At 47.3% G+C, this 22115-nt stretch overlaps 2 protein-coding genes and 3 pseudogenes across 2 annotated transcripts in view; 2 read left to right on the top strand and 3 right to left on the bottom strand.

The window, feature by feature from the left end:
• LOC133280763 (olfactory receptor 14C36-like) overlaps positions 1 to 22115 on the bottom strand; it is a 377076-nt gene that overhangs the window by 168534 nt on the left and 186427 nt on the right. The window lies entirely within an intron of this gene.
• LOC133280742 (olfactory receptor 5J3-like) lies at positions 198 to 1194 on the bottom strand (annotated as a pseudogene).
• On the top strand, positions 12520 to 13299 carry LOC133280741 (olfactory receptor 5AU1-like; annotated as a pseudogene).
• On the top strand, positions 16945 to 20622 carry LOC133280740 (olfactory receptor-like protein OLF1). The gene is made up of 2 exons (XM_061475673.1): positions 16945 to 17535; positions 20611 to 20622. The coding sequence occupies exons 1-2, from the start codon at positions 16945 to 16947 to the stop codon at positions 20620 to 20622; spliced, it is 603 nt and encodes a 200-aa protein (XP_061331657.1).
• LOC133280739 (olfactory receptor 5G9-like) lies at positions 20763 to 21693 on the bottom strand (annotated as a pseudogene).

The following is a 22115-nucleotide window of genomic DNA, read 5'->3' as shown; positions in this document are numbered from 1 at the left end:
AACAAAAACCCCAAGAGATGACAAGAGAATATTTATCAGAGACCTATATTGATGGGATGCTTAACATCACAGAGCCTCTGCAGAGTTTAAAGCATGGTTAGAATGTGCTGTACCTGCTCCTGTAAAGACATTCAGTTCCTTCCTCCTCCAGACAGCTGACACAAAACAAGTTAAAAAGGGAAAGAGGAGGAGTTCTATCAACCAACTGGGACCGGGTTGGTCAATGAGCAGCTCACAATGAGGTTACTTGCTGTTGCTTTTCTAAGGGCATCTTTAACATCCTTGTTGCTCAAGCTGTAGATCAGAGGGTTGAGCATAGGGACAAGGAGGGTGTAAAACACAGCGGTGTCATTCTCTGTCTCCAGGGAGTACTTGGAAGCTGATTGCATGTGGCTGAGCCCAGCAGGGACATAGAACAAGGTAATGGTCAGGAGGTGGGAGGCACAAGTAGAGAAGGCTTTGTGCCTTCCTTCAGCAGACCTAATCCTCAGGATGGACAAGAGGATGTATACATAGGAGGTGATGATGAGGACGAGCACAGACATGGAAATGCTCCCATGAAGAATGAATTACAAGCAAAAGCTCATTGAGGTGGCTGTTGGAGCAGGAGAGCTTCAGCAAAGGGTTAGTGTCACAGAAGTAATGGTTGATGGTGTTTGGACCGCAGAAAGGCAGCAGCAGCAAGCAACAGGTTTGGATTAGGGAGTTCAAAATTCCCCCCCCCCCCCCCCCATGTATGATGCAGCCACCAGCTGAACACAGACCCCGTGGGGCATGGAAACCGTGTAGAGCAGTGGGTTGCAGATGGCTACATAGCGGTCATAAGCCATCCCAGCCAGCAAGAGCACCTCTGTGGTCACAAACATGAGGAAGAAGAAATGCTGCAGGAAGCAGGCAGGGTAAGAGATGGTTTTGTTTTCCACCAAGAAGGCAAGAAGCAGCTTTGGAGCAAATACAGAGGAGTAGCAAAGATCGAGAACAGAGAGATTGCAGAGGAAGAAGTACATGGGGGTGTGCAGCCGGGGGCTTGTCTTTATCAGTGCCATCAGCCCAAGGTTGCCCATGAGAGTGATGAGATAAATCATGAAGAAGATTACAGAGAGGAGTCTGCATCTTGGGCTCGCTTGTCAGGCCGAGGAGGATGAAGTGGGTCACTGCAGTGTGGTTGCCTTCAGCCCCGTTACTGTATTGCATGGCAGCATCCCTGCGGGAAGGAGGAAAGATGGAGTGAAATAGGGAAGAGCAATGCCATGTGGCTTGCATGTACTCTGTTAGGTTGGACATTAGAACAATAAAGATTTGATAGTTGAGGCAACGCTTAACTGTGGTTCTTGGTGAATCTTCACAGGCAGAGAAACACATCCAAAAGCCCTTCAGAAATCTCTTAATCATGAGGCTAAATCAGACCTTTTCTTTTAAAAACCCAAACCCAATCTTGAACCATTTGAAAACTGGAGAAGAGGTGCAAACTGGTCATCACATTTCATTAGGGAGGCAGAAAAAGGGACTGTACATTCCATTTGCTCCATGAGAAAGACTGAAAATATCTGAGTGTGATGCCCCAGGAGCCCTGAATCCACCACCCCAGCTCTGATACAGCATTGCTGGATCCCCAGCTGCCCACAACAACTCATTGAGTGAGATACTCAAGTCTCAGGAGGTTTCCCTGGCAGCCTGGGGCAGAAAGTCCTGTCCTAGACAGCCAAAATAGGCTGAGCTGGCACATTGCTGTCAGTAGAATCGTAGAACAGTTAAGGTTGGAAAGGACCTTAAGATCATCCAGTTCCAACCCCCCTTCCATGGGCAGGGACACCTCACACTAAACCATGCCACCCAAGGCTCTGTCCAACCTGGTCTTGAACACTGCCAGGGATGGAACATTCACAACCTCCCTGGGCAACCCATTCCAGGGCCTCACCACCCTCACAGGAAAGAATTTCCTCCTTAGATCCAATCTAAACTTTCCCTGTTTAAGTTTTAACCCATTCCCCTTTGTCCTATCACTACTAGCAGTTTTGGTCAGGTTCCAGCACAGAGAGAACTATTCCCCTCAGTGTGGCAGATGAGTCTAACAGAGTCAGTGCACTTAACTTCTGTTATCTCCTCCAGCTCAGGTATTATTTCCATGGTTTTCCCCACTCAAGGTCAGGAAGGGGTTGGCAGGCTGCTCCTCACAACTCTGAGACTAAGAAATGAACTGGACATCATGTTCTGTAGGTAATAGAATGCTGTTAGCTGTATTTGAGGGATTGATAGAATCCCAGACTGGTTTGGGTTGGAAAGGAGCTTAAAGCTCCTCCAGCTCCAACCCCAACCCCTTCCACTGGAGCAGCTTGCTCCAAGCCCTGTGTCCAACCTGCCCTTGAACACTGCCAGGGATGGGGCAGCCACAGCTTCTCTGGGCACCCTGTGCCAGCGCCTCAACACCCTCCCACGGAAGAGCTTCTGCCTAAGAGCTCATCTCAGTCTCCCCTCGGGCAGGTTAAAGCCATTCCCCTTGGCCTGTCCCTACATCCCTCGTCCCAAGCCTCTCTCCAGCTTCCCTGCAGCCCCTTCAGGCACTGGAGCTGCTCTCAGGTCTCCCCTTCAGGAGCCTTCTCTTCTCCAGGCTGACCCAGCCCAGCTCTCTCAGCCTGGCTCCAGAGCAGAGCTGCTCCAGCCCTCGCAGCATCTCCATGGCCTCCTCTGGCCTCTCTCCATCAACTCCACGTCCCTCTTGTGCTGTTGCCCCAGAGCTGGATCAGGACTGCAGGGGAGTGGGGGGGTCTCCCCAGAGCAAGGTAGAGGGAGGAAAAGAGGTGGGGAGGCAAATGCCCAAATAAATGATCTCTGTGTGGTCCCAGCACTTCAGGTTTGGGTTTAGTGCTTCCCACTGGGGTGGCTGCTCTCCGCTTCCCTGCTGCAACCCCACATTGTTACTTATATCTCTGTGAGATTTTGCACTTTTTACATATTTATGAGCTCCCAACACACCAGAAATAGCCAGAAATGTTGTATATAGATTTCTAGGTTCTATTTCTAGCTGCTTTTACCTTCCCTTAAATGAACATCTTCTGAGAACACTCCAACATCCTTATCCCCAGAAATCCAGAACAGACCACCCAACCCTATGGCTGGGACAAAGCACCAACCTTCTGCCATTGAGGAATAACCTTTCAGAAGGTTGCTTGAGGTTCTGCAGTGTGTTTTTAGTCTTCTTAGAGGAAAAAACCTGGAAGGTTTCCTCGTGGAATGTGCCCTGTGTGTCATTCCCAGGTATTTCTGTGCCACTGCATGCTGTGATGCAGCTCTTGTCCTACACCGAGGGAGCCTCGAGTCCTCGACAGGACCTGCTCAGGAGCCGGCAGCTCAGCTGGGGCGAGCAGGTACTCACAGTGGGGGGAGCCAGGAGGGGCGGCACCAGCCCTGAGGGGTTAAAAACCTGCCCCAGGGAGCGCGGCGAACAGAGCGGGTCGGGGCAGTTTGTGCGGGCAGGCGAGCGGGATGCTGAGCACTCGGCGTGTGAGCAGGGCCCGGTCCGGGAGCTCTGCTCTGGCTGCCCCGGTGGTGGCAGCGTAGGCACCCAGACAGAGCCGGTGAGAGGGGAGGGAGGCTGCAGTGCAGAGCTCGGGGTGCAGAGAGTGCCTGCACCGGTCTGGTGAGGGGAGGGTGCACAATGGGCAGGGCTGCACTCGGTGCTCCCTGGTGGAGGTGCTCCTGCAGCAGGGGCTGAGCTGGGGAATGCTGTTAATAGACTGTGAGATGTCAGGGAAGCTGAGAGGAAGCAGGAATGTTTACTCCTGGCCCAAACTGTGCAGGGGCCTCGAGCTTCACCTCTAGCTCATGAAGGAAAGAAGGAGGCCGTTAACCTGGGAAGCTGGGAATTAGTGACAAAAAAAAAAAACAAAAAAAATAGGAAAAGAACAATCAAAAGCAAGGGGCTTCCCCCTAAATCTGTTGTCCCCAGGCAGATCCGCTTTGCTGTCCTGCAGGGGGCTAATGAGAAAGAAACAGCCGGCTGATGCACTGGTAAAGAAGATCTCTACTGGTGCTGCCAGGAAAAAGTGGCGGGTCATAGTAGTAGGGGACTCTACACTGAAAGGGACAGAAGCACTCGTCTGTCGGCCTGACCCCGTCTCAAGGGAGGTGTGTTGCCTACCAGGGGCATGGATCAGGGATGTGGCAGAAAGGCTGCCTGCTGTAGTACGTCCCATGGACTATTACCCACTCCTGGTGATACATGTGGGTGCTAGGAATATAGATAGTAGTAGCCTGGGGAACATAAAGAAGGACTACAGAGCCCTGGGGGAGGTGGTGAGGGGCTCTGGAGCTCAGATAGTCTTTTTGTCAATTCCCCACGATGCAGGGGAGGACATTAAAAAAGCTAGGAGGATTAGCCAGGTTAATAACTGGTTAAAAGGGGGGTGTCATAGTCAGGGGTTTGGGTGCCTTGAACACGGGACCCAAGTTTGTAGGCCAGGTCTAGTGGGGGCTGGTGGAGCTGGTCTAAAGGGAAAGAGCAGTTTTGGTAGGAGGCTTGCCAGACTGGTCAAGGAGGCTTTAAACTAGATGTGTTGGGGGAGGGGGGCATCATTACATCCCATCACACCCAGTCAGCGTCCAGCACCTATAATAAATGCTTGGAGCAATGTAGAGATATCCCAGCCGCTCCAGCCAATGAGCCGGCTTCATTTGGAGCTCGGCTCAGGTGCCTCTATAGAAATGCCTGTAGCATGGGGAACAAACAAGAGGAATTAGAGACGTGTGCACGTCTACGAGGGTATAATATAATGGGCGTCACAGAAACATGGTGGGACGGCTCCTATGACTGGAGTGTTGGAATGGAAGGTTACAGGCTCTTTAGGAAGGACAGGCCTGGCAGGCAGGGAGGGGGCGTTGCCCTTTATGTCAGGGATAGGCTGGAGAGTATGGAACTCTGTCTGGGGACAGGTGAGCAGTCCACAGAGAGTTTGTGGGTCAGGGTTAAAGGGAATATAGCTATGGGAGACATTACTGTGGGGATTTGTTACAGACCGCCTGATCAAGGAGAACCTGTGGATCAAGTGCTCTGTAGACAGATAGGAAAAGCTTCACACTCACAGGCCCTTGTTCTCATGGGTGACTTCAACCACCCTGACATCTGTTTTAAGGACGGTATGGCCTGGCACAAGCACTCCAGGAGGTTCCTCGATTGTGTGGAAGACAACTTCCTTCTGCAAGTAATAGAGGAACCAACAAGGAGAGGTGCCGTGCTTGACCTCATGCTCACCAACAGGGAAGGGCTCGTTGGAAATGTGACTCTCCAGGGCAGCCTTGGATGCAGCGATCATGAGATGGTCAAATTTGAGATCCTCAGGAAAGTGAGGAGAGCACGCAGCAAGCTCACTGCCCTGGACTTCAAAAGAGCAGACTTTGGCCTCTTCAGGAACCTGCTTAGTAAGGTTCCATGGGATATAGCCCTAGGGGGCAAGGAGGTGCAAGATTCTTGGTTAATATTCAAGGATCACCTGCAAGCTTGCTGGTGACACCAAGCTGTGTGATTCGGTTGATACCCTGGAGGAAAGGAATGCCATCCAGAGGGACCTCAACAAGCTTGTGAGGTGGGCTGATGCCAACCTCATGAAGTTTAACCATGCCAAGTGCATGGTCCTATACTTGGGTCGGAGCAGTCCCAGGCACAGCTATAGGTTGGGTAGTGAAGGGATTCAGAGCAGCCCTGCGGAGAAGGACTTGGGGGTGTTGTTCAATGAGAAAATGAACATGAGCCAGCTTCAGTGTGGGCTCGCAGCCCAGAAAGCAACCGTATCCTGGGCTGCATCAAAAGGAGCATGACCAGCAGGTCGTAGGAGGTGATCCTGCCCCTCTCCTCTGCTCTTGTGAGACCTCACCTGGAGCACTGTGTGCAGTTCTGGTGTCCTCAACATAAAAGGGACATGGAACTGTTGGAACAAGTCCAGAGAAGGGACACGAGGATGATCAGGGAACTGGAGCACCTCCCTTATGAATACAGGAATGAGAAAGTTAGGGCTGTTCAGCCTGGAGAAGAGAAGGCTGCGTGGAGTCCTCAGAGCAGCTTTCCAGTATCTGAAGGGGGCCTATAGGGATGCTGGAGAGGGACTCTTAATTCGGGACTCCATTGACAGGACAAGGGGTAACGGGTTCAAGCTTAAACAGGGGAGGTTTAGATTGGATCTAAGGAGGAAATTCTTCCCTGTGAGGGTGATGAGGCACTGGAATAGGTTGCCCAGGGAGGTTGTGAATGCTCCATCCCTGGCAGTGCTCAAGGCCAGGCTGGACGAGGCCTTGGATGATATGGTTTAGTGTGAGGTGTCCCTGTCCATGGCAGGGGGGTTGGAACTGAATGATCTTAAGGTGCTTTCCAACCATAACTATTCTGTGATTCTATGAGGATTTGTCCCAGAGGCTGTGGAGCCTCCACCCATGGACATGTTCAGAAGTTGCCTGAATGAGGACAGGAGTAACCTGATGCAGCCATGACTAGCATGACCATGACTAGTCACTGATGTGACTATGACCAGCAGGACATAGTTATTGTTCACAAAGGACATCTAGGAGGTCTCTGTTCCTATGACTGGCAAATTATACACATAAACACATATGTATGTGTGTATATATATCAAAACACAATATTAAATGAATCCTAAACTATATATTTATATATAGCACAGTGTATTCTTGTGTTAAATGTCAACACCAACACACACAATACTAATTTTCCTTGCCTCAGTTTAGTTGGGGTCTCAGTGATTCGTAGGGTGGGGAGGGCCCAGGTGCTATGGGCTTTTCCCAAGATCTAAATGGATGAACTGATGTTTTAATGCAGTTATGGAGCCCTGGGACATCGTGCCTGAGTCAAGTAAGTGAAATGCATATTCTTCAACAGGTCTCTGTTTGGAACCGGGCTGCTGATTTAAATCACAGTCAAATTGGGCTTTGCCACCTCGATTCAGGCAGCTGTGGAACTTCACCCTTTCAGTTTTCCTCCTCAAGTTCTGCCTTTCTCAAAGCCTTTAAGAGAAGCTCTAAGGAGTTTTCTAATTTATACCCAGAGTGGTTTGTTAAAAACAAAGGCAAGAATGTTATCAGTAGAGTTTGCCGCAGGAGAGTTGCACTTTGGTTTGAGGCAATGGGGATTAGAGAAATCCAAAGAGAACATGGAAACACACCAAAACACTGAAACAGCAGGAAAATCGAAGGTAATGAAAAAACCCAATCATAAGTCTTTATTTCCTATGCAAGAAGTCATTCCTGGCACAAATTGCAGCTCCCCCATATCTTGGTTGCTATAAAATCACAATGCCACCAGGGAAAACAGTCACCACAGGGTTTCCCCACACACCCAAAACTTCCCCATTTCTTTAGCAGCTCATCACTCAAAGGTGAGAGATGTCCGTTGATCCAGTTGTGTTAACAAGCTCCTCTGGGAATGGATTTGGAGCTGAAGGGCTGATAGGAAGGAGAAGGCTTGGCTGAGTCCTGGATGGAGATTTTCCACCTGTGGTCACTTGACCTGTGGCATCTCCAGTGGGAGAAACACTCTTTAATCCCGGGGAAAATAACCCAAACAGGGATGTGACCCTGGCCAGCACTAAGGAATAAATCTTTATTCTTTTTTTATACTTTCTTCTTTATTTATACTTTATACTTTAACACTGGAACAGGCTGCCCAGGGAGGTTGTGGAGTCTCCTTCCCTGGAGACATTCAAAACCCGCCTGGACGCATTCCTGTGTAACATTATCTAGGTGTTCCTGCTCCGGCAGGGGGATTGGACTAGATGATCTTTCGAGGTCCCTTCCAATCTCTAACATACTGTGATACTGTGATACTTTATCCTTTACGTTTTATTTCTTATTATATATATATTTATTATATATATATAATATATATATTCTTATTCTTTACTCTAATTTACTAAAGTTACCATCCTGAAGCTGACTCTTACTGTTGCCAGCAGGACATGACAGTATCCACATATGCCTGCTCTTTAGATGTCCATTTCCCCTTCAAAGCTGCATTTCATCTACTTCTGAAGAAAATTCATTCCTTTTTCTATGCGATTTTTGTTCCTTCTTGGTACCATTGCTCTCTGTGGTCACCTCCAAGAGGTGCAAAATTGTCACAGGAGTCCCTCTAGGTATCAAAAGGCAGAAGTTTTCAAATAAGTGGCTAGAAACTCATGGATCGGGATTTCTTATACAACACCACCATCTAGTGGAGGTTTCTGCAATAGTCACTCCTTTCATTTAAGATAAAACCACCTTTTTCTTACGTGCTGGGAAGCTTTGGGTAGCCAAGTGGCTTGTTCTTACTCAAGAAACTGAGAGATAATAGATAAATAAACTAAGATCATCATGTTGCCTCTACAGTTGGCTGATCCTATGTAGACAGTTTATTTCCTGACCCTGTTAAAGCAATGTCAGATAGTTTAACAGCTTCAAAGTCCCCTCACATTTAGAAATGATGCTTTAAACCCCACTTTTCCTAGTGCAGTTCTTGGCTGAGGCTTCAGGTTGTATGAAATGTAGATTATTGTAGAATCATAGAGTGGTTTGGTTTGGAAAGGAGCTTGGTTCAAACCCCCTGCCATGGTCAGGGACACTACACGCTAGACCATGTCATCCAAGACTCCGTCCAACCTGGCCTTGGACACTGCCAGGGATGGGGCAGCCACAGCTTCTCTGGGCACCCTGTGCCAGTGCCTCAGCACCCTCACAGGGAAGAGCTTCCTTGTTATCTGTAACCTGAACTCCCCCTGTTTCAGTTCGAACCCATCACCCCTTTTCCTGTCACTACAGTCCCTGATGAAGAGTCCCTCTCCAGCATCCTTGAAGCCCCCTTCAGACACTGGAAGCTGTTCTGAGGTCTCCACACAGCTTCTTTTCTCCATGCTCAGCAGCCCCAATGTTCTCAGCCTGGCTCCATACAGGAGCTGCTCCAGCCCCTGAGCGTCCTCTTGGCCTCCTTTGGACTTGATCCATGTCCTCCTGATGTTGAGGATATCAAATTCACTCTGCCTTTTAAATGCTTTTTTCATTAAATAGTCTGTGCTATCCATACACAATTTGAAGTGCTAATTCCTGGTGTTTTAAATGATTCCTTTCTCCATCAGTTGTTTCCTACAGATTCACAGATCCCTCTCAGAAAGTGTCCCCATTGTACATCTTTACTCCTGACAAAGCCATCCCAGATTTTATAATGAAAGCAAACAAAAACACATCAGATCTCAAATCAGGTAAGGTCTCAACCTTTATCCCATGGACGTGAAGGATTTAATTCCTTGTTGTTGATGTATGTAAATCACACCCATCACCACCTAAATAATCCCAGGGGAGCAGCTGGGCTTATTTAGGTGCTCTCTGATGCTGAATTGAATGGGTGAGGATGCCTATACAGTAACCAAGTTCCTGGGTTACTGGTGGATCCATCCTGGTAACCTGCATGGGGTAGGAAACCCACCTTTTGTTGCAGAGCATTAAGTGCTAGGCAGGAATAGCCAGGGTCATTCCCTACTAGGGCTTTCTGGGAGTAAAGAGGTGATTTCTGTCCTTTCCTGGAAGGCCCTGCAGCCCCCTCTCATCTTTGGGCGCACAGTAATGGAAGCATTTCTGATTGAAATGGAAAGGCAGCTGCAAAGGAAGTTCTGCCTTTATTTTTTCCTTCTAAGTAGCAGCATGAACTGAGATAAAGGAGAGCTGGATTGTAACTACACAGAGGGTTGAACACTTCCAAGAGTGCTTCTCAAGAGGTAATCTTGTTTTTGAACACGGATATGACACACTACATATTGCTATGTACTAAACCACCTCTGGGGATTTTTGAAGGCTGGATAAAACTCTTAAAAGGGCTGATATTGTTCAAATAAGACCTTCTGGTGCCATTAATTTTAAAACCTGTTGGGTGTATCCTGACCTGGCTCTTGGGAGCCCTTTGGGCTGTCCCTTGCCTGGTCTGACAGCTCCCTGGCGGTTAATGTGTAATCCCCTGACTTGTTTTACCCCTGGCTCGGTGAATACCACAAAGGACAAGGCTCTGGAAGGACGGGTAGATGCTGCATGGGAGAAGACAGAGCAGCATTACCCTTCTAGCTGGAGCCTGGAGAAGCTGGGAGTATTAAAACCCATTTCAAGTGGATCTGAGAGCAAAGAGGAAGAAATCCCTGATATGAAAACCCTGCTTTGTCCTGTGGCATCCACAGGATCCAGAGGCCTTGTAGCAAACCTTACCTCCTCTGCTTTATTTCAGGGCAGCAGAAACCATCCCCTTGAGGAATCAGAGGGATGCTGGTGCTGTGAGCATGGGGCTCTTTTGCTTCATATTTTAAACAATCCTTTTCTTCACTCATTAGACAGTTTGTGCTGTAAGACTCTCGAAAGAGCAGGTAACCAAGCAGTGTGTTATGACTTTATATATCTGGCACCTTCCCCTTGTTCCTGTACTGGGATCTTGAGGATAACATCCACTATGATGGCTTTGGACTGCCAGACTGGAAATTGAGATGAGCTCTTAGGCAGAAGCTCTTCCCTGTGAGGGTGCTGAGGCGCTGGCACAGGGTGCCCAGAGAAGCTGTGGCTGCCCCATCCCTGGCAGTGTTCAAGGTCAGGTTCGATGGGGCTTGGAGCAAGCTGCTCCAGTGGAAGGTGTCCCTGCCACGGGAAGGGTTGGAGCTGGAGGAGCTTTAAGGTCTCTTCCAACACAAACCTGTCTGGGATTCTATGGTTCCATGAGAGCAAGGTAACTGCTACCTAACCAGGAGGTTATGCTGCAAGGTTTTGCTTGGCTGTAGGATCATAACAGCATCTGGATGTTCTCCTATCCATAATGTCAAGAGTTACATCTTGGATAATACTAGCAACAGTCTTCTTGGTGAGTCCTAGGGCAGCTTGTTGAAAGCTTGGCCAAAAAACAAGATCTTACCAAATCGGAGTAGGAAAGCCACAAATGGAGGTCCTTTCCCCAGGAATACAGGGATAAATATTCAGTCAACTCTTCAGCTGAGTGTGGACCCACAACCTGCATGGATAATATCTAAACGAGGGCGGCAAGGTATGGGTTTTCAGATTAATTTATCTCATTTATCTCCATTCCAGTGAGTGTGCTCAAGCTGCAAGGAGATGTGATTGCTGGGGGAAGCTGTCGTGTATAGCACAAGCTGCAGCCTTAGAAACATCCCAGGTTTCATATCTGCCCTTGGATCACTTCAGACCAAGCACTTGGTTTGTCAAGCAAGAAAAAGTGAGGGTGAGCCTTTGTTAATTTTGAGCTTCAGGTCAATTGTCCCCTGGCAGGAGATGTGTGTGTCTGGGCAGGTGGATGCTGCCTCAGGGGGAGGATTGAGCCCCAGACCCAAACAGTTGGATTTTCATTACTTGGGTCACATCTTCCAGCTCCGTGGTGATGGCTCAGGAGCTGCTTTGCCTCCAGCATGTCTATGTGAGCAGTGAAAAGCAGCTCTAAATCCCCATTAATAACACCAGGAGACCACATGCGTTGCTCACAAGACATCTGAACTGAGGAGTCTGGCTCTGGAGGGGGAGCTCACCCCTTCAGCAAAAGGTCATCAAATAATGATGACTCTTAAGCATGGCTCTGCTTGTCAGATACCAGCCACGCGCACTCCTGCTTTGCTCTCTGGTGTAACTCTGTCAAGTGATGATTAATGTTAGGCAGGAAAAATCAATGAAGATTTATTCTGCCTGTCGTAAGCTGTGATTTTAGGAGCTGCTGGTTTCTCCCAGGCAGAATTTATCTTTGATCAAGCCTGAATGTATCTTTTGTCTCCATGTTAGGCATCGTGTCTAAAGCAAAGTGAGACGAGAAATCCTGGCTCTGCACCATCCTACCCTAAGGAAAGCCACATTTGCTCTCAAAGAGCTCCTCCTGGGTCACAGAGAACAGCCATTTATTCCTCACGTACTCACACTGGACTGGCAGCACCCAAAAGATGAGAAGTAATTCCTTTTTCCCAGCAGTTACTCAGGAATTCAAGGACTTCCATGTGTCAATGGCTTGAGAGGAACTATGAGGAACCCTGCAGTTTATTTATTCTGGTGTTGCCCTCCCTCCTTGCCTTAAAATACCTACTTGCTTCCAAGTCTGTTGGTGGTGGTTGTGGTGTTCAGCCAAGACTCGCCTTGGGCACTTGGTGTTTTCCTCTCTCAAAAAGAATTTACCTCCTATTGGCTTATATTTATGTATCTGTGTGTATATATATGTATATATACACACTTTATATTGACTTAAAGTGATGTAACTGACTGATAGACAAAACGTGACATTCTTAACATTATTGAGGGATTTGGGCCTATTCAGAATTTTCAATTTAAAGACATAAAGCAGGTAATCTTCTTTTAGGTTCACTATGGTTGAAGATAATTATATGTTCCCCTCTGGGGCTTCACAAACAGGGAAGACCTGTGGGTGATGTGCTTTGCCTTATTCCTTGCCATCTATGTGGTTACCTTCATAGGAAACCTGGGAGTAACTGCATTAATCAGAATGCATTCATGCCTACACATCCCATGTACTTCTTCCTAAGCCACTTGTCTCTCCTGGATGTCTGCTACTCCTCTATCATCATCTCTCAAGCCTTGCTCCATGTTCTAGTGGAGAAGAAGGTGATTTCCTTCATTAGATGTGCCACTCAGCTCTTCTGCTTTGCAACCTGTGCCACCACCGAGTGCTACGTGCTGGCTGCTATGGCTTACGATCACTACATGGCCATTTGTAACCCCCTTCTCTACTCCATAGTCATGTCCCAAAGGCTTTGCATTGGGATGTAGGCTGGTGCCTACTTAGCTGGCGTGATCAGCTCTACCATACACACGGTTTCCATATCTCGTCTCCCGTTCTGTCGGTCCAAGACGATCAATCACTTCTTCTGTGATGGACCACCACTGCTAGCCCTCTCCTGCTCTGACACCCCTGCCATCGAGGTGATGGTTGCTGCCGTGGTGGGGTTCAAGGTACTGAGCACCACGGTCTTCATCCTCATCTCCTACTTGTAGGTCCTTTCCACTGTCATGTGGATGTGGTCTGTGGCTGGTCAACGTAAAGCTTTCTCCACCTGTGCCTCTCACTTCATCTCCATTGCTTTCTACTATGGCAGCTCCCTCTTCGTGTACTTCCGGCCCAGCTCCAGCCAGTCCTCAAAGCATGACGAGGTGGTCTCCATGCTGTACTCTGTGGTTGTCCCCATGCTGAACCCACTCATCTACAGCCTAAGAAATGCAAATATGAAGAACGCCATGAGGAAAGCAAAAAGTAAAGTCCTCTGCTCTTTGTCCATTCATGGTTCCTAGTCAGCTGAAAGGAGAGGGCTACCCTGCCCTGGTGAGGAGAACAAGCAGGCTGGATACTGCACCTTCAAGAATGGCTGGATATTACACGTTGAAGAGGCTGGTTGGATATAGCACCTTCAAGGATGGGTGGATATAGCACCTGCACAAAGCAGGGACTAAACATACTTGGAAGCATGACAGCTGGAAAACATGCTTCTCCTTAAACCAAGGCTACATTCTGTGCTGGGATGGACAGGACTTTCTCTGGCTGCAGCCTGAGACCTGACAGTGACTGTGTACTGGAAAGTAAGTTGTTGTCCAAAGTCATTGTTACTTAAATATTAATTGAAGTTAATATATTTTATTATTTAAACGTTATTAGACATAGCAATAAACTTTATTTCAGGCTTCAGAGTGCAAAAGGGAGAAGGTAGGTGGCGGCTTTGCCCTGCTGGCATCAAACCACAGATATCTAAGCTCATGTTTTATATTAGCAAATGATTTCTGGTGTTATTTCTGGTTTTAAGGAAATATTAACTGATATTTCCAGGTATTTCAGCTCCAGCCCACAAGGTTTGGTCACGTGAAATGACAGAGGGGATATTGAGGTGAGCTCTTAGGCAAAAGCTCTTCCCTGGGAGGGTGCTGAGGTGCTGGCACAGGGTGCCCAGAGAAGCTGTGGCTGCCCCATCCCTGGCAGTGTTCAAGGCCAGGTTGGACACAGGGGCTTGGAGCAAGCTTCCCTAGTACAAGGTGTCCCTGCCCGTGGCAGGGGTTGGAACTGGAGGGGCTTTAAGGTCCCTTCCAACATAAACCAGGCTGCAATTCTAAGAAATAAAGCTGTCAGTCTCTTGAAGTCAAAGCCCTTGTGGGAAATGAGGACAAGTCATATCTGAGCCTCTGCTCTGCTGTGATTTTAAGTAGGGTTGTAAAAAACCTGAGTGCTGTTAGGAGGGAGGATTTGGGGTCCTCCTCCCCCCTGAAAAGCCAAGGTTCTGCTGGGCTGGGTCCCCTGACAAAGCTGATGGAGCAAGTGCAGTACCCAGCTGTCTGCATCTGGGACTTCAAGCTGCATTATTCACCCTGCACAAGTGCACCCAGGCATTCTTAGTGGCCTTTTTTGCCTTCATGTTGTTCCTTTAAATGATCTTTGAATTATATATTTTTCTTCTTTCCAGAATTTGATTGAAAGTTATTTCTCTCTCTGTTATACTGATTTTCCCACTTCATAAGCCTTTGCTTTAGCCCAGTATCCAATGGGGAAGAAAGACATTCAAAACCACTCAGAAATCCTTTTCTGCCCTCCTCCAGTCCATCTCCTGGACTGTCAGTCTGTTGCTTTCTAGCAGAAAACAAGGTTTGCATTGAAAACATTTAAAGCGACCTGTTTGCCCCATCCTTTGTGTTTTCTAAATGTCTGGGACAAGGTTATCAGTTAATTTTTTTACCAAGGGTTTTATAATATCTCTTCATATAGGAGAAGCATTCAGGACACACTGGCACTCAGGATTCTTCAGATGAAGGCTGGGAAATCTGACTTCATCCTGCTATATCCTCAAAGCAGCCATGTTTTGAGCCAATGCTTTTGACCTAAGTGTTGTACAATCACTAGTCAAGTGTATGGAAATAAAGCTGTCTTTTGGAAACTAATCCCCATGAGCACCTCAAACCATCCACACAGAGGATGCTTTGTTGTGTTTGTTTTCAGCTCCCTTCAATGCAATATTAGATGATCTCTGTGGAAGTAAAGGGAAACACTGAAAGGAAGAGGTATGTGATAGATGGGGAAAGACAGAGCAAACTGTCCTGGGCCTGCCTTCCTGGGAAGGTCTCTGCAGGAGAACTGGTCTTGGAGGTGTTGATGCAGCCAGAAGGAGTTTGGGGAGAGAGGACTTGAGAGGTTGTTTTGCTGATCAAGTCAAACTAATTATCCGATGGAGGAGGGTCCTTTGGGAGAACAGTTTGCACAACACAAGCCTCTGAGGTAATGCCTCCTGTGAGATAAAACCCCTCCACCAGCCAACCTGGACCATCCTGCTCCCAGGCATTTCTCCTTCAACCTATCGCATGGGCTCCAAAAGGAGCTGCAGGCACTGCATCCACCACCACCTTCCTCTTTAAACAAGCAAGTACAAAAGGCTTTGATGGGTGGTGGGTCCAGTTTGACCCTGGTCATGCTGCCTCTCCCATGCTTGATGGCATGTTGAATTTCACTCTTCTTCAGGGACTGTATTGATAGGGCAAGGGGTGAAGGGTTTAAACTGAAACAGGGAAATTCAGGTTGGAGATTAGGAAGATGTTCTTCTTTATGAGGGTGCTGAGGTGCTGGCACAGGGTTCCCAGAGAAGCTGTGGCTGCCCCATTCCTGTCAGTGTTCGAGGCCATGTTTATTAAAGGGGTTTGGAGGAAGCTGCTCTAGTGGAAGGGGTCCCTTCCCATGGCAGTGGGTTGGGTCCGGGTGAGCTTTAGTTTCCCTTCAACCCAAACCGTTCTATGATAAATCATGATGTGAATAAAAGTGCCCTAGTATGGGGTAGGTTTGCTTCAAAAACACCAACCTTCCTGACCCCATTTACAACTGATTTAGCAATATTTTAGCATGAGAATATCCAAGCTAAAGCCTTAAAATTTCGGTTTTTATTTTGTGTCTTTTGTATTTTACACCCTTAGGTGGATATTTGGGTTGGTCATAGGAAGCTCACTGCAATCCCAGCAAAGCTCTCCTAGAGCCAAGACCACTGCATTCCCTTAACCTTATGCAGCGTGGGGGTTCTTGGGAGGAGGTTGGGACTGGATGAGTTTTAAGGTCCCTTTGACCCAAAGCATTCTATGATAGCCTGCGGTGTGATTAAACGTGCCCTAACAAAGGGTGGGTTTAGTTCAAAAACCCACATACCTACAATAGAGTTAGGGGTATTTTTGCAGTGATGTAGCCGTTCATAGATTGATATTCCATCAAGTAATTCAACTGCAGAGGAATTGAATGGCAGAGATGAGAGTATCCAAGATAAAGCCTTAACATTTTGGTTTATATATGATATATTCTGCACTCTTAGGTGGATATTTGAGTTGGTCATAGGCAGCTCACTGCAATCACAGCAAAGCTCTGCTGGAGACAAGTCCACTGCTTTCCCTTAACATTATGCAGGGTGGGGGTTCTTCAAAAGCAGATAAACTTAGAACATAAAGGAAATTTCAAGTACATGGCTTTGTGGTGTGATGAAAAGGATGCAGCACAAGTAATGAAGCTACAGAAGAGCACTGGTCCACTCTGAAAAATACAAAAAAGAGAGAAAAAAATCCTTAAAATGCCCAGAACTCAGAGAAGAAAATACAAAATGTTTTCTGATTTCCACATTTTGAGATGTACTTCTTTGATTTTATTGTATTACGTTTGGATAGACATGATGTTTTGCAGTGTTTCATTAGTGATGTGTATATCAATCATTGTAGAATTATTCTCTTTTAATTTCAGGCTGTGTAATGAGCTCCTTCACTTCTTTGACTTCAGATCTTGAGTTACAGACAGAAATACACCATTACAAATACACCATTTTCCATTGCATTTACTTTATGGATTAAACTCCAACTAAACTTCCACATTATTTCTTTTCTAGGGATGTATTTCACTGATTCCTTTCAATCCAAATCCATCAACTTGTTGAAATGACGGATACAGGAAACCTCACTGTTTTCTCTAGCTTCATCCTCTTGGGTTTGTCTGATGCCCCAGAGCTACAAACCACCATTTTCACAGTCTTCTTCTCCCTCTATGTTTTCATGGTGCTGGGGAACCTGACAATGATCCTGCTGATCAACACTGACCCCCACCTCCACATCCCCATGTACTTCTTCCTGACTCACTTATCTTGCATGGATGTTTGCCTTTCCTCCGCTATCATCCCAAAAGCTCTGGAGACCTTCCTGCTGGGGGGAAGCCACATCTCCTTTTGGGGTTGCTTTGCTCAGATGTATATTTTCATGGCTCTGGCTACCAGTGAGAGCTTCCTGCTTGGGGTAATGGCTTATGACCGATACACGGCTGTGTGCAAGCCCCTGCTCTACACCACTACCATGACCAGGGCGCGTTGCTATGGCATGATGGTGCTGGTGTACAGCATCGGGTTCCTCACCTCCCTGGTGCACATCACGCTGGCAGGGAGGTTGTCCTTCTGTCAGGCCAGGAGCATCAACCACTTCTTCTGTGAGCTGCCCACCCTCCTGCAGCTCTCCTGCTCAGACACAAGCACAAATGAGGTCTTGCTTTTTTACAACACTGTGTTTAATGCCATGCTCTCTCTCCTGATGATCCTGGTGTCCTACACCTACATCCTCCACACCGTCCTGCAGATCCCTTTGGCCATGAGGAGGCTGAAGGTCTTCTCTACCTGCGCCTCCCACTTGGCTGCCATCACCATCTTCTACGCACCTGCGATACTCACCTACGTCCAGCCTCATGCGGCATCCTCATGGGATCAGGCAAAGCTGGTGTCGGTGTGTTACTGCATCCTCACCCCAACCCTCAACCCCCTCATCTACAGCCTGAGGAACAAGGAGGTGAAGGGGGCTCTGAGGAGGCTGTGGGAGAGAAAGCTGCTGCCACATCTATGCAGGGTTTGAAAGCACATTTGGAGCTCTTCAGTACTGTGGAGGTAAGGAAGGAATATGTGGAATATGTGATTATGGAACTGAGCATTACTGGCCATTATTGGTCATTCTTGCTCACTACTGGTCATTATTACAGCAAGTGCAGGGTACGGAAACCAGCACAACGAATGGTTCTCTTCAAGTAGCCTCAGGTTGTTTGAAGCGAGGCCTGAGCCTTCAGTAATCCATCCAAATAAGTATCAGGTATTTAATAGCAGGCCTGAGACAGCACCATGTGTTTTCTGTCTAAATTGTGCTAAATGAAAGTAGAGCCCACAAAAAGGAGGCTCAGACTTCACATAAGGCACTGACGTCTGTCTACATTGCCTGATTTATAAGCATTTCCTCAATGATGAACTGGTGGAAGGTCAAGAAGATTTGATACAGCTCTGGTGTCCCCAACACAAGGAGTACATGGAGCTGCTGGAGCAAGTCCAGAGATGCAACAAGGATGCTCAGAGGCGGGAGCACCTCCCGTATGGGGCCAGGCTGAGAACACTGGGGCTGTGCAGCCTGGAGAAAAGAAGCTGCTTAGAGTCCACAGAGCAGCTTTCAGTGTCTGAAGGGGACTACAAGAAGCCTGCAGGAGGGCTTTGGCCAAGGGCCTGTAGGGACAGGCCAAGGGGAATGTCTTGAACCTGCCTGAGGGGAGACTGAGATGAGCTCTTAGGCAGAAGCTCTTCCCTGTGAGGGTGCTGAGGCACTGGCACAGGGTGCCCAGAGAAGCTGTGGCTGCCTCATCCCTGGCAGTGTTCAAGGCCAGGTTGGACATAGGGGCTTGGATGACATGGTCTAGTGTGTAGTGTCCCTGACCATGGCAGGGGGTTGGAACCAAGCTCCTTTCCAACCCAAACCACTCTATGATTCTACAATAATCTACATTTCATACAACCTGAAGCCTCAGCCAAGAACTGCATTAGGAAAAGTGGGGTTTAAAGCATCATTTCTAAATGTGAGAGGACTTTGAAGCTGTTAAACTATCTGACATTGCCTTAACAGGGTCAGGAAATAAACTGTCTACATAGGATCAGCCAACTGTAGAGGCAACATGATGGCCTTAGTTTATTTATCTATTATTTCTCAGTTTTCTGAGAACAAGCCTCTTGGCAACCCAAAGCTTCCCAGCACGTAAGAAAAAGGTGGTTTTATCTTAAATGAAAGGAGTGACTATTCCAGCAACGTCCAATAGATGGTGGTGTTGTACAAGAAATCCTGATCCATGATTTTCTAGACGGTTATTCAAATCTTCTGCCTTTTGATACCTAGAGGGACTCCTGTGACCATTTTGCACCTCTTGGAGGTGACCACAGAGAGCAATGGTACCAAGAAGGAACAAAAATCACACAGGAAAAGGAATGGATTTTGTTCAGAAGTAGATGAAATGTAGTTTTGAAGGGGAAATGGACATCTAAAGAACAAGCATATGTGGATACTGCCATATCCTGCTGGCAACAGTAAGATTCAGCTTCAGGCTGGTAACTTTACTAAAGAATAAGAATAAATAAAGAATAAAAGAGAACAGATAAAGAATAAAGTATAAATAAAGAATAAAGTGTAAAAAAATAAAGATTTATTCCTTAGTGCTGACCAGGGTCACATCCCTGTTTGGGTTATTTTCCCCGGGATTAAAGAGTGTTTTTTCCACTGGAGATGCCACAGCTCAAGTGACCACAGGTGGAAAATCTCCATCCACGACTCAGCCAAGCCTTCTCCTTCCTATCAGCCCTTCAGCTCCAAATCCATTCCCAGAGGAGCGTGTTAACACAACTGGATCAACGGACATCTCTCACCTTTGAGTGATGAGCTGCTAAAGAAATGGGGAAGTTTTGGGTGTGTGGGGAAACCCTGTGGTGACTGTTTTCCCTGGTGGCATTGCGATTTTATAGCAACCAAGATATGTGGGGGCTGCAATTTGTGCCAGGAATGACTTCTTGCATAGGAAATAAAGACTTTTGGTTGGGTTTTTCAATTACCTTCGATTTTCTTGCTGTTTCAGTGTGTTGGTGTGTTTCCATGTTTGCTTTGGGTTTCTTTAATCCCCATTGCCTCAAACCAAAGTGCAACTCTCCTGCAGCAAACTCTACTGATAACATTCTTGCCTTTGTTTTTAACAAACCACTGTGGGTATAAATTAGAAAACTCCTTAGAGCTTCTCTTAAAGGCTTTGAGAAAGGCAGAACTTGAGGAGGAAAAATGAAAGGGTGAATTTCTACAGCTGCCTGAAAAGAGGTGGCAAAGCCCAATTTGACTGTGATTTAACTCAGCAGCCTGGTTCCAAACACAGACCTGTTGTAGAATTTGCATTTCACTCACTTGGCTCACGGACGATATCCCATTGCTCCATAACTGCATTAAAAGATCAGTTCATCCATTTAGATCTTGGGTTTCCATCCTTCCTGGGAAAACCTTTTCGTAGGAGCTGCCTCCCCTACCCAGCCCATAAATCACTGAGACCCCAGCTAAACTGAGGCAAGCAAAATCTGTATCGTCTGTGTTGGTGTTGACATTTAACACAAGAATATATTGTGTTATATATAAATATAGAGTTTAGGATGCATTTAATATTGTGTTTTTATATATATACACACATATACATATATGTTTATGTGTATAATTTGCCGGTCATAGGAACAGAGACCTCCTAGATGTCCTTTCTGAGCAATAACTATGTCCTGCTGGTCATAGTCACATCAGTGACGAGTCATGGTCATGCTAGTCATGGCCGCATCAGGTTGCTCCTGGCCTCATTCAGGCAGCTTCTGAACATGTCCATGGGTGGAGGCTCCACAGCCTCTGGAACAAAGCCTCATGTTACCCACATCCCTGGATCAGGGTTTTCAAAGCCTCACGGTGATTCTTTCTGCAGTTCTCCACAGAGCATCCTTCATCTCTTTGTTCCTCAAGCTGTAGATGAGGGGGTTGAGCATGGGGATCACCACCGTGTAGAAAACAGAGACCACTTTGTCAGTGTTCAGGGAGTAACTAGAGCTAGGGCATAAATACATGAAAATGGTTGTTCCATACAACATGGTCACCACAATCAGGTGGGACATGCAGGTGGAAAAGGCTTTTTTCCTGCCCTCAGCAGAACGGATCCTCAGGATGGCAAAGAAGATGAAGACGTAGGAGACCAGAATGGCAGAGATGGTGCTGAGCTCAATGACACCAGCCAAGGAGAAGAGGATCATCTCATTGATGTACGTGCTGGCACAGGACAGAGCCAGGAGAGGAGGAACATCACAGAAGAAGTGATTGATGACATTGAAGCTGCAGAAGGGCAGCCTGATGATGAAGGTCATCTGAATGATGGAGTTCAGGACACCCCCAATATAGCACCCTACCACCAGCCCCACACATAACCTCTGAGTCATGACAGAGGAGTAGAGCAAGTGGTTACAGATGGCCACATACCAGCCATAGGCCATGACAGCCAGCAGGAAACACTCAGTTGTCACAAAGACGATGTAGAAGAAACCTTGACCCATACAGCCAGCAAAGGAAATGGTCTTCTTCTCCAATAGGAAGTTGACCAAAGTCCTGGGGGCTACCACGGAGGAGAAGCAGATGTCAACAATGGAGAGGCTGCCTAGGAAGCAGCGAACTAGGAAGCGGGTGACCTCAGATGGCTACAATTATCCCTGCGTTGCCCAGAAGGGTGATGGTGTAGATGAGCAGCAACAGCACAAAAAAGGCTGCCTTCATCTCCACTTGGTCACTGGGACCCTTGAGGATGAACTCTGCTGCTGAGGTGTGATTCTGCTCTGCCATTCTGGGCTTTTGTATCTGGCAAGGAAGGAAAAAAGTCTGGAAAATACAGGACAGTGGAAACCATGCCTTTATTTGAACTGGAATGGGATAACTTGACAATTAGCACCCTGTGCACCGAGGGCATCCCCACTATTCATTTCCAGGGAGCTAGAGTGGAATGGACTGCTCTGTGGCCATCTGCTCTAAGCTTGACCTCTTACACAGCCCAAGGAAAGAGGTGGCCCCTTCTGAAGTGACAGCATCCCAGCTTCCCCAAACACCTCTGAGCAGATCCATTTGTATCACTCAATCCCATTTTGGTACCTACGGTTTGATGAGACCAATGGCTACAGCAGCAGAGAGGGATCAATGTGACACAAACCAAGCCATCAGCTCTGCCCTTGATCTCCTGCGATCAAGTTTCTCTGAAGACAGCACTGATT

The sequence above is a fragment of the Pezoporus flaviventris genome, unplaced genomic scaffold (genome assembly GCF_033815535.1).
Source record: "Pezoporus flaviventris isolate CSIRO_AGI_PZ_B2104156 unplaced genomic scaffold, CSIRO_AGI_Pfla_v1 ptg000088l, whole genome shotgun sequence".
NCBI lineage: Eukaryota > Metazoa > Chordata > Aves > Psittaciformes > Psittacidae > Pezoporus > Pezoporus flaviventris.
The sequence above is the reverse complement of the archived record's forward strand: the minus strand, read 5'-3'. Positions and strand labels throughout refer to the sequence as shown.

What these genes read in the sequence shown, in the direction of transcription:
- LOC133280740 (XM_061475673.1), top strand. Translation starts at nt 16,945, where the DNA reads ATGACGGATACAGGAAACCTCACTGTTTTCTCTAGCTTCATCCTCTTG.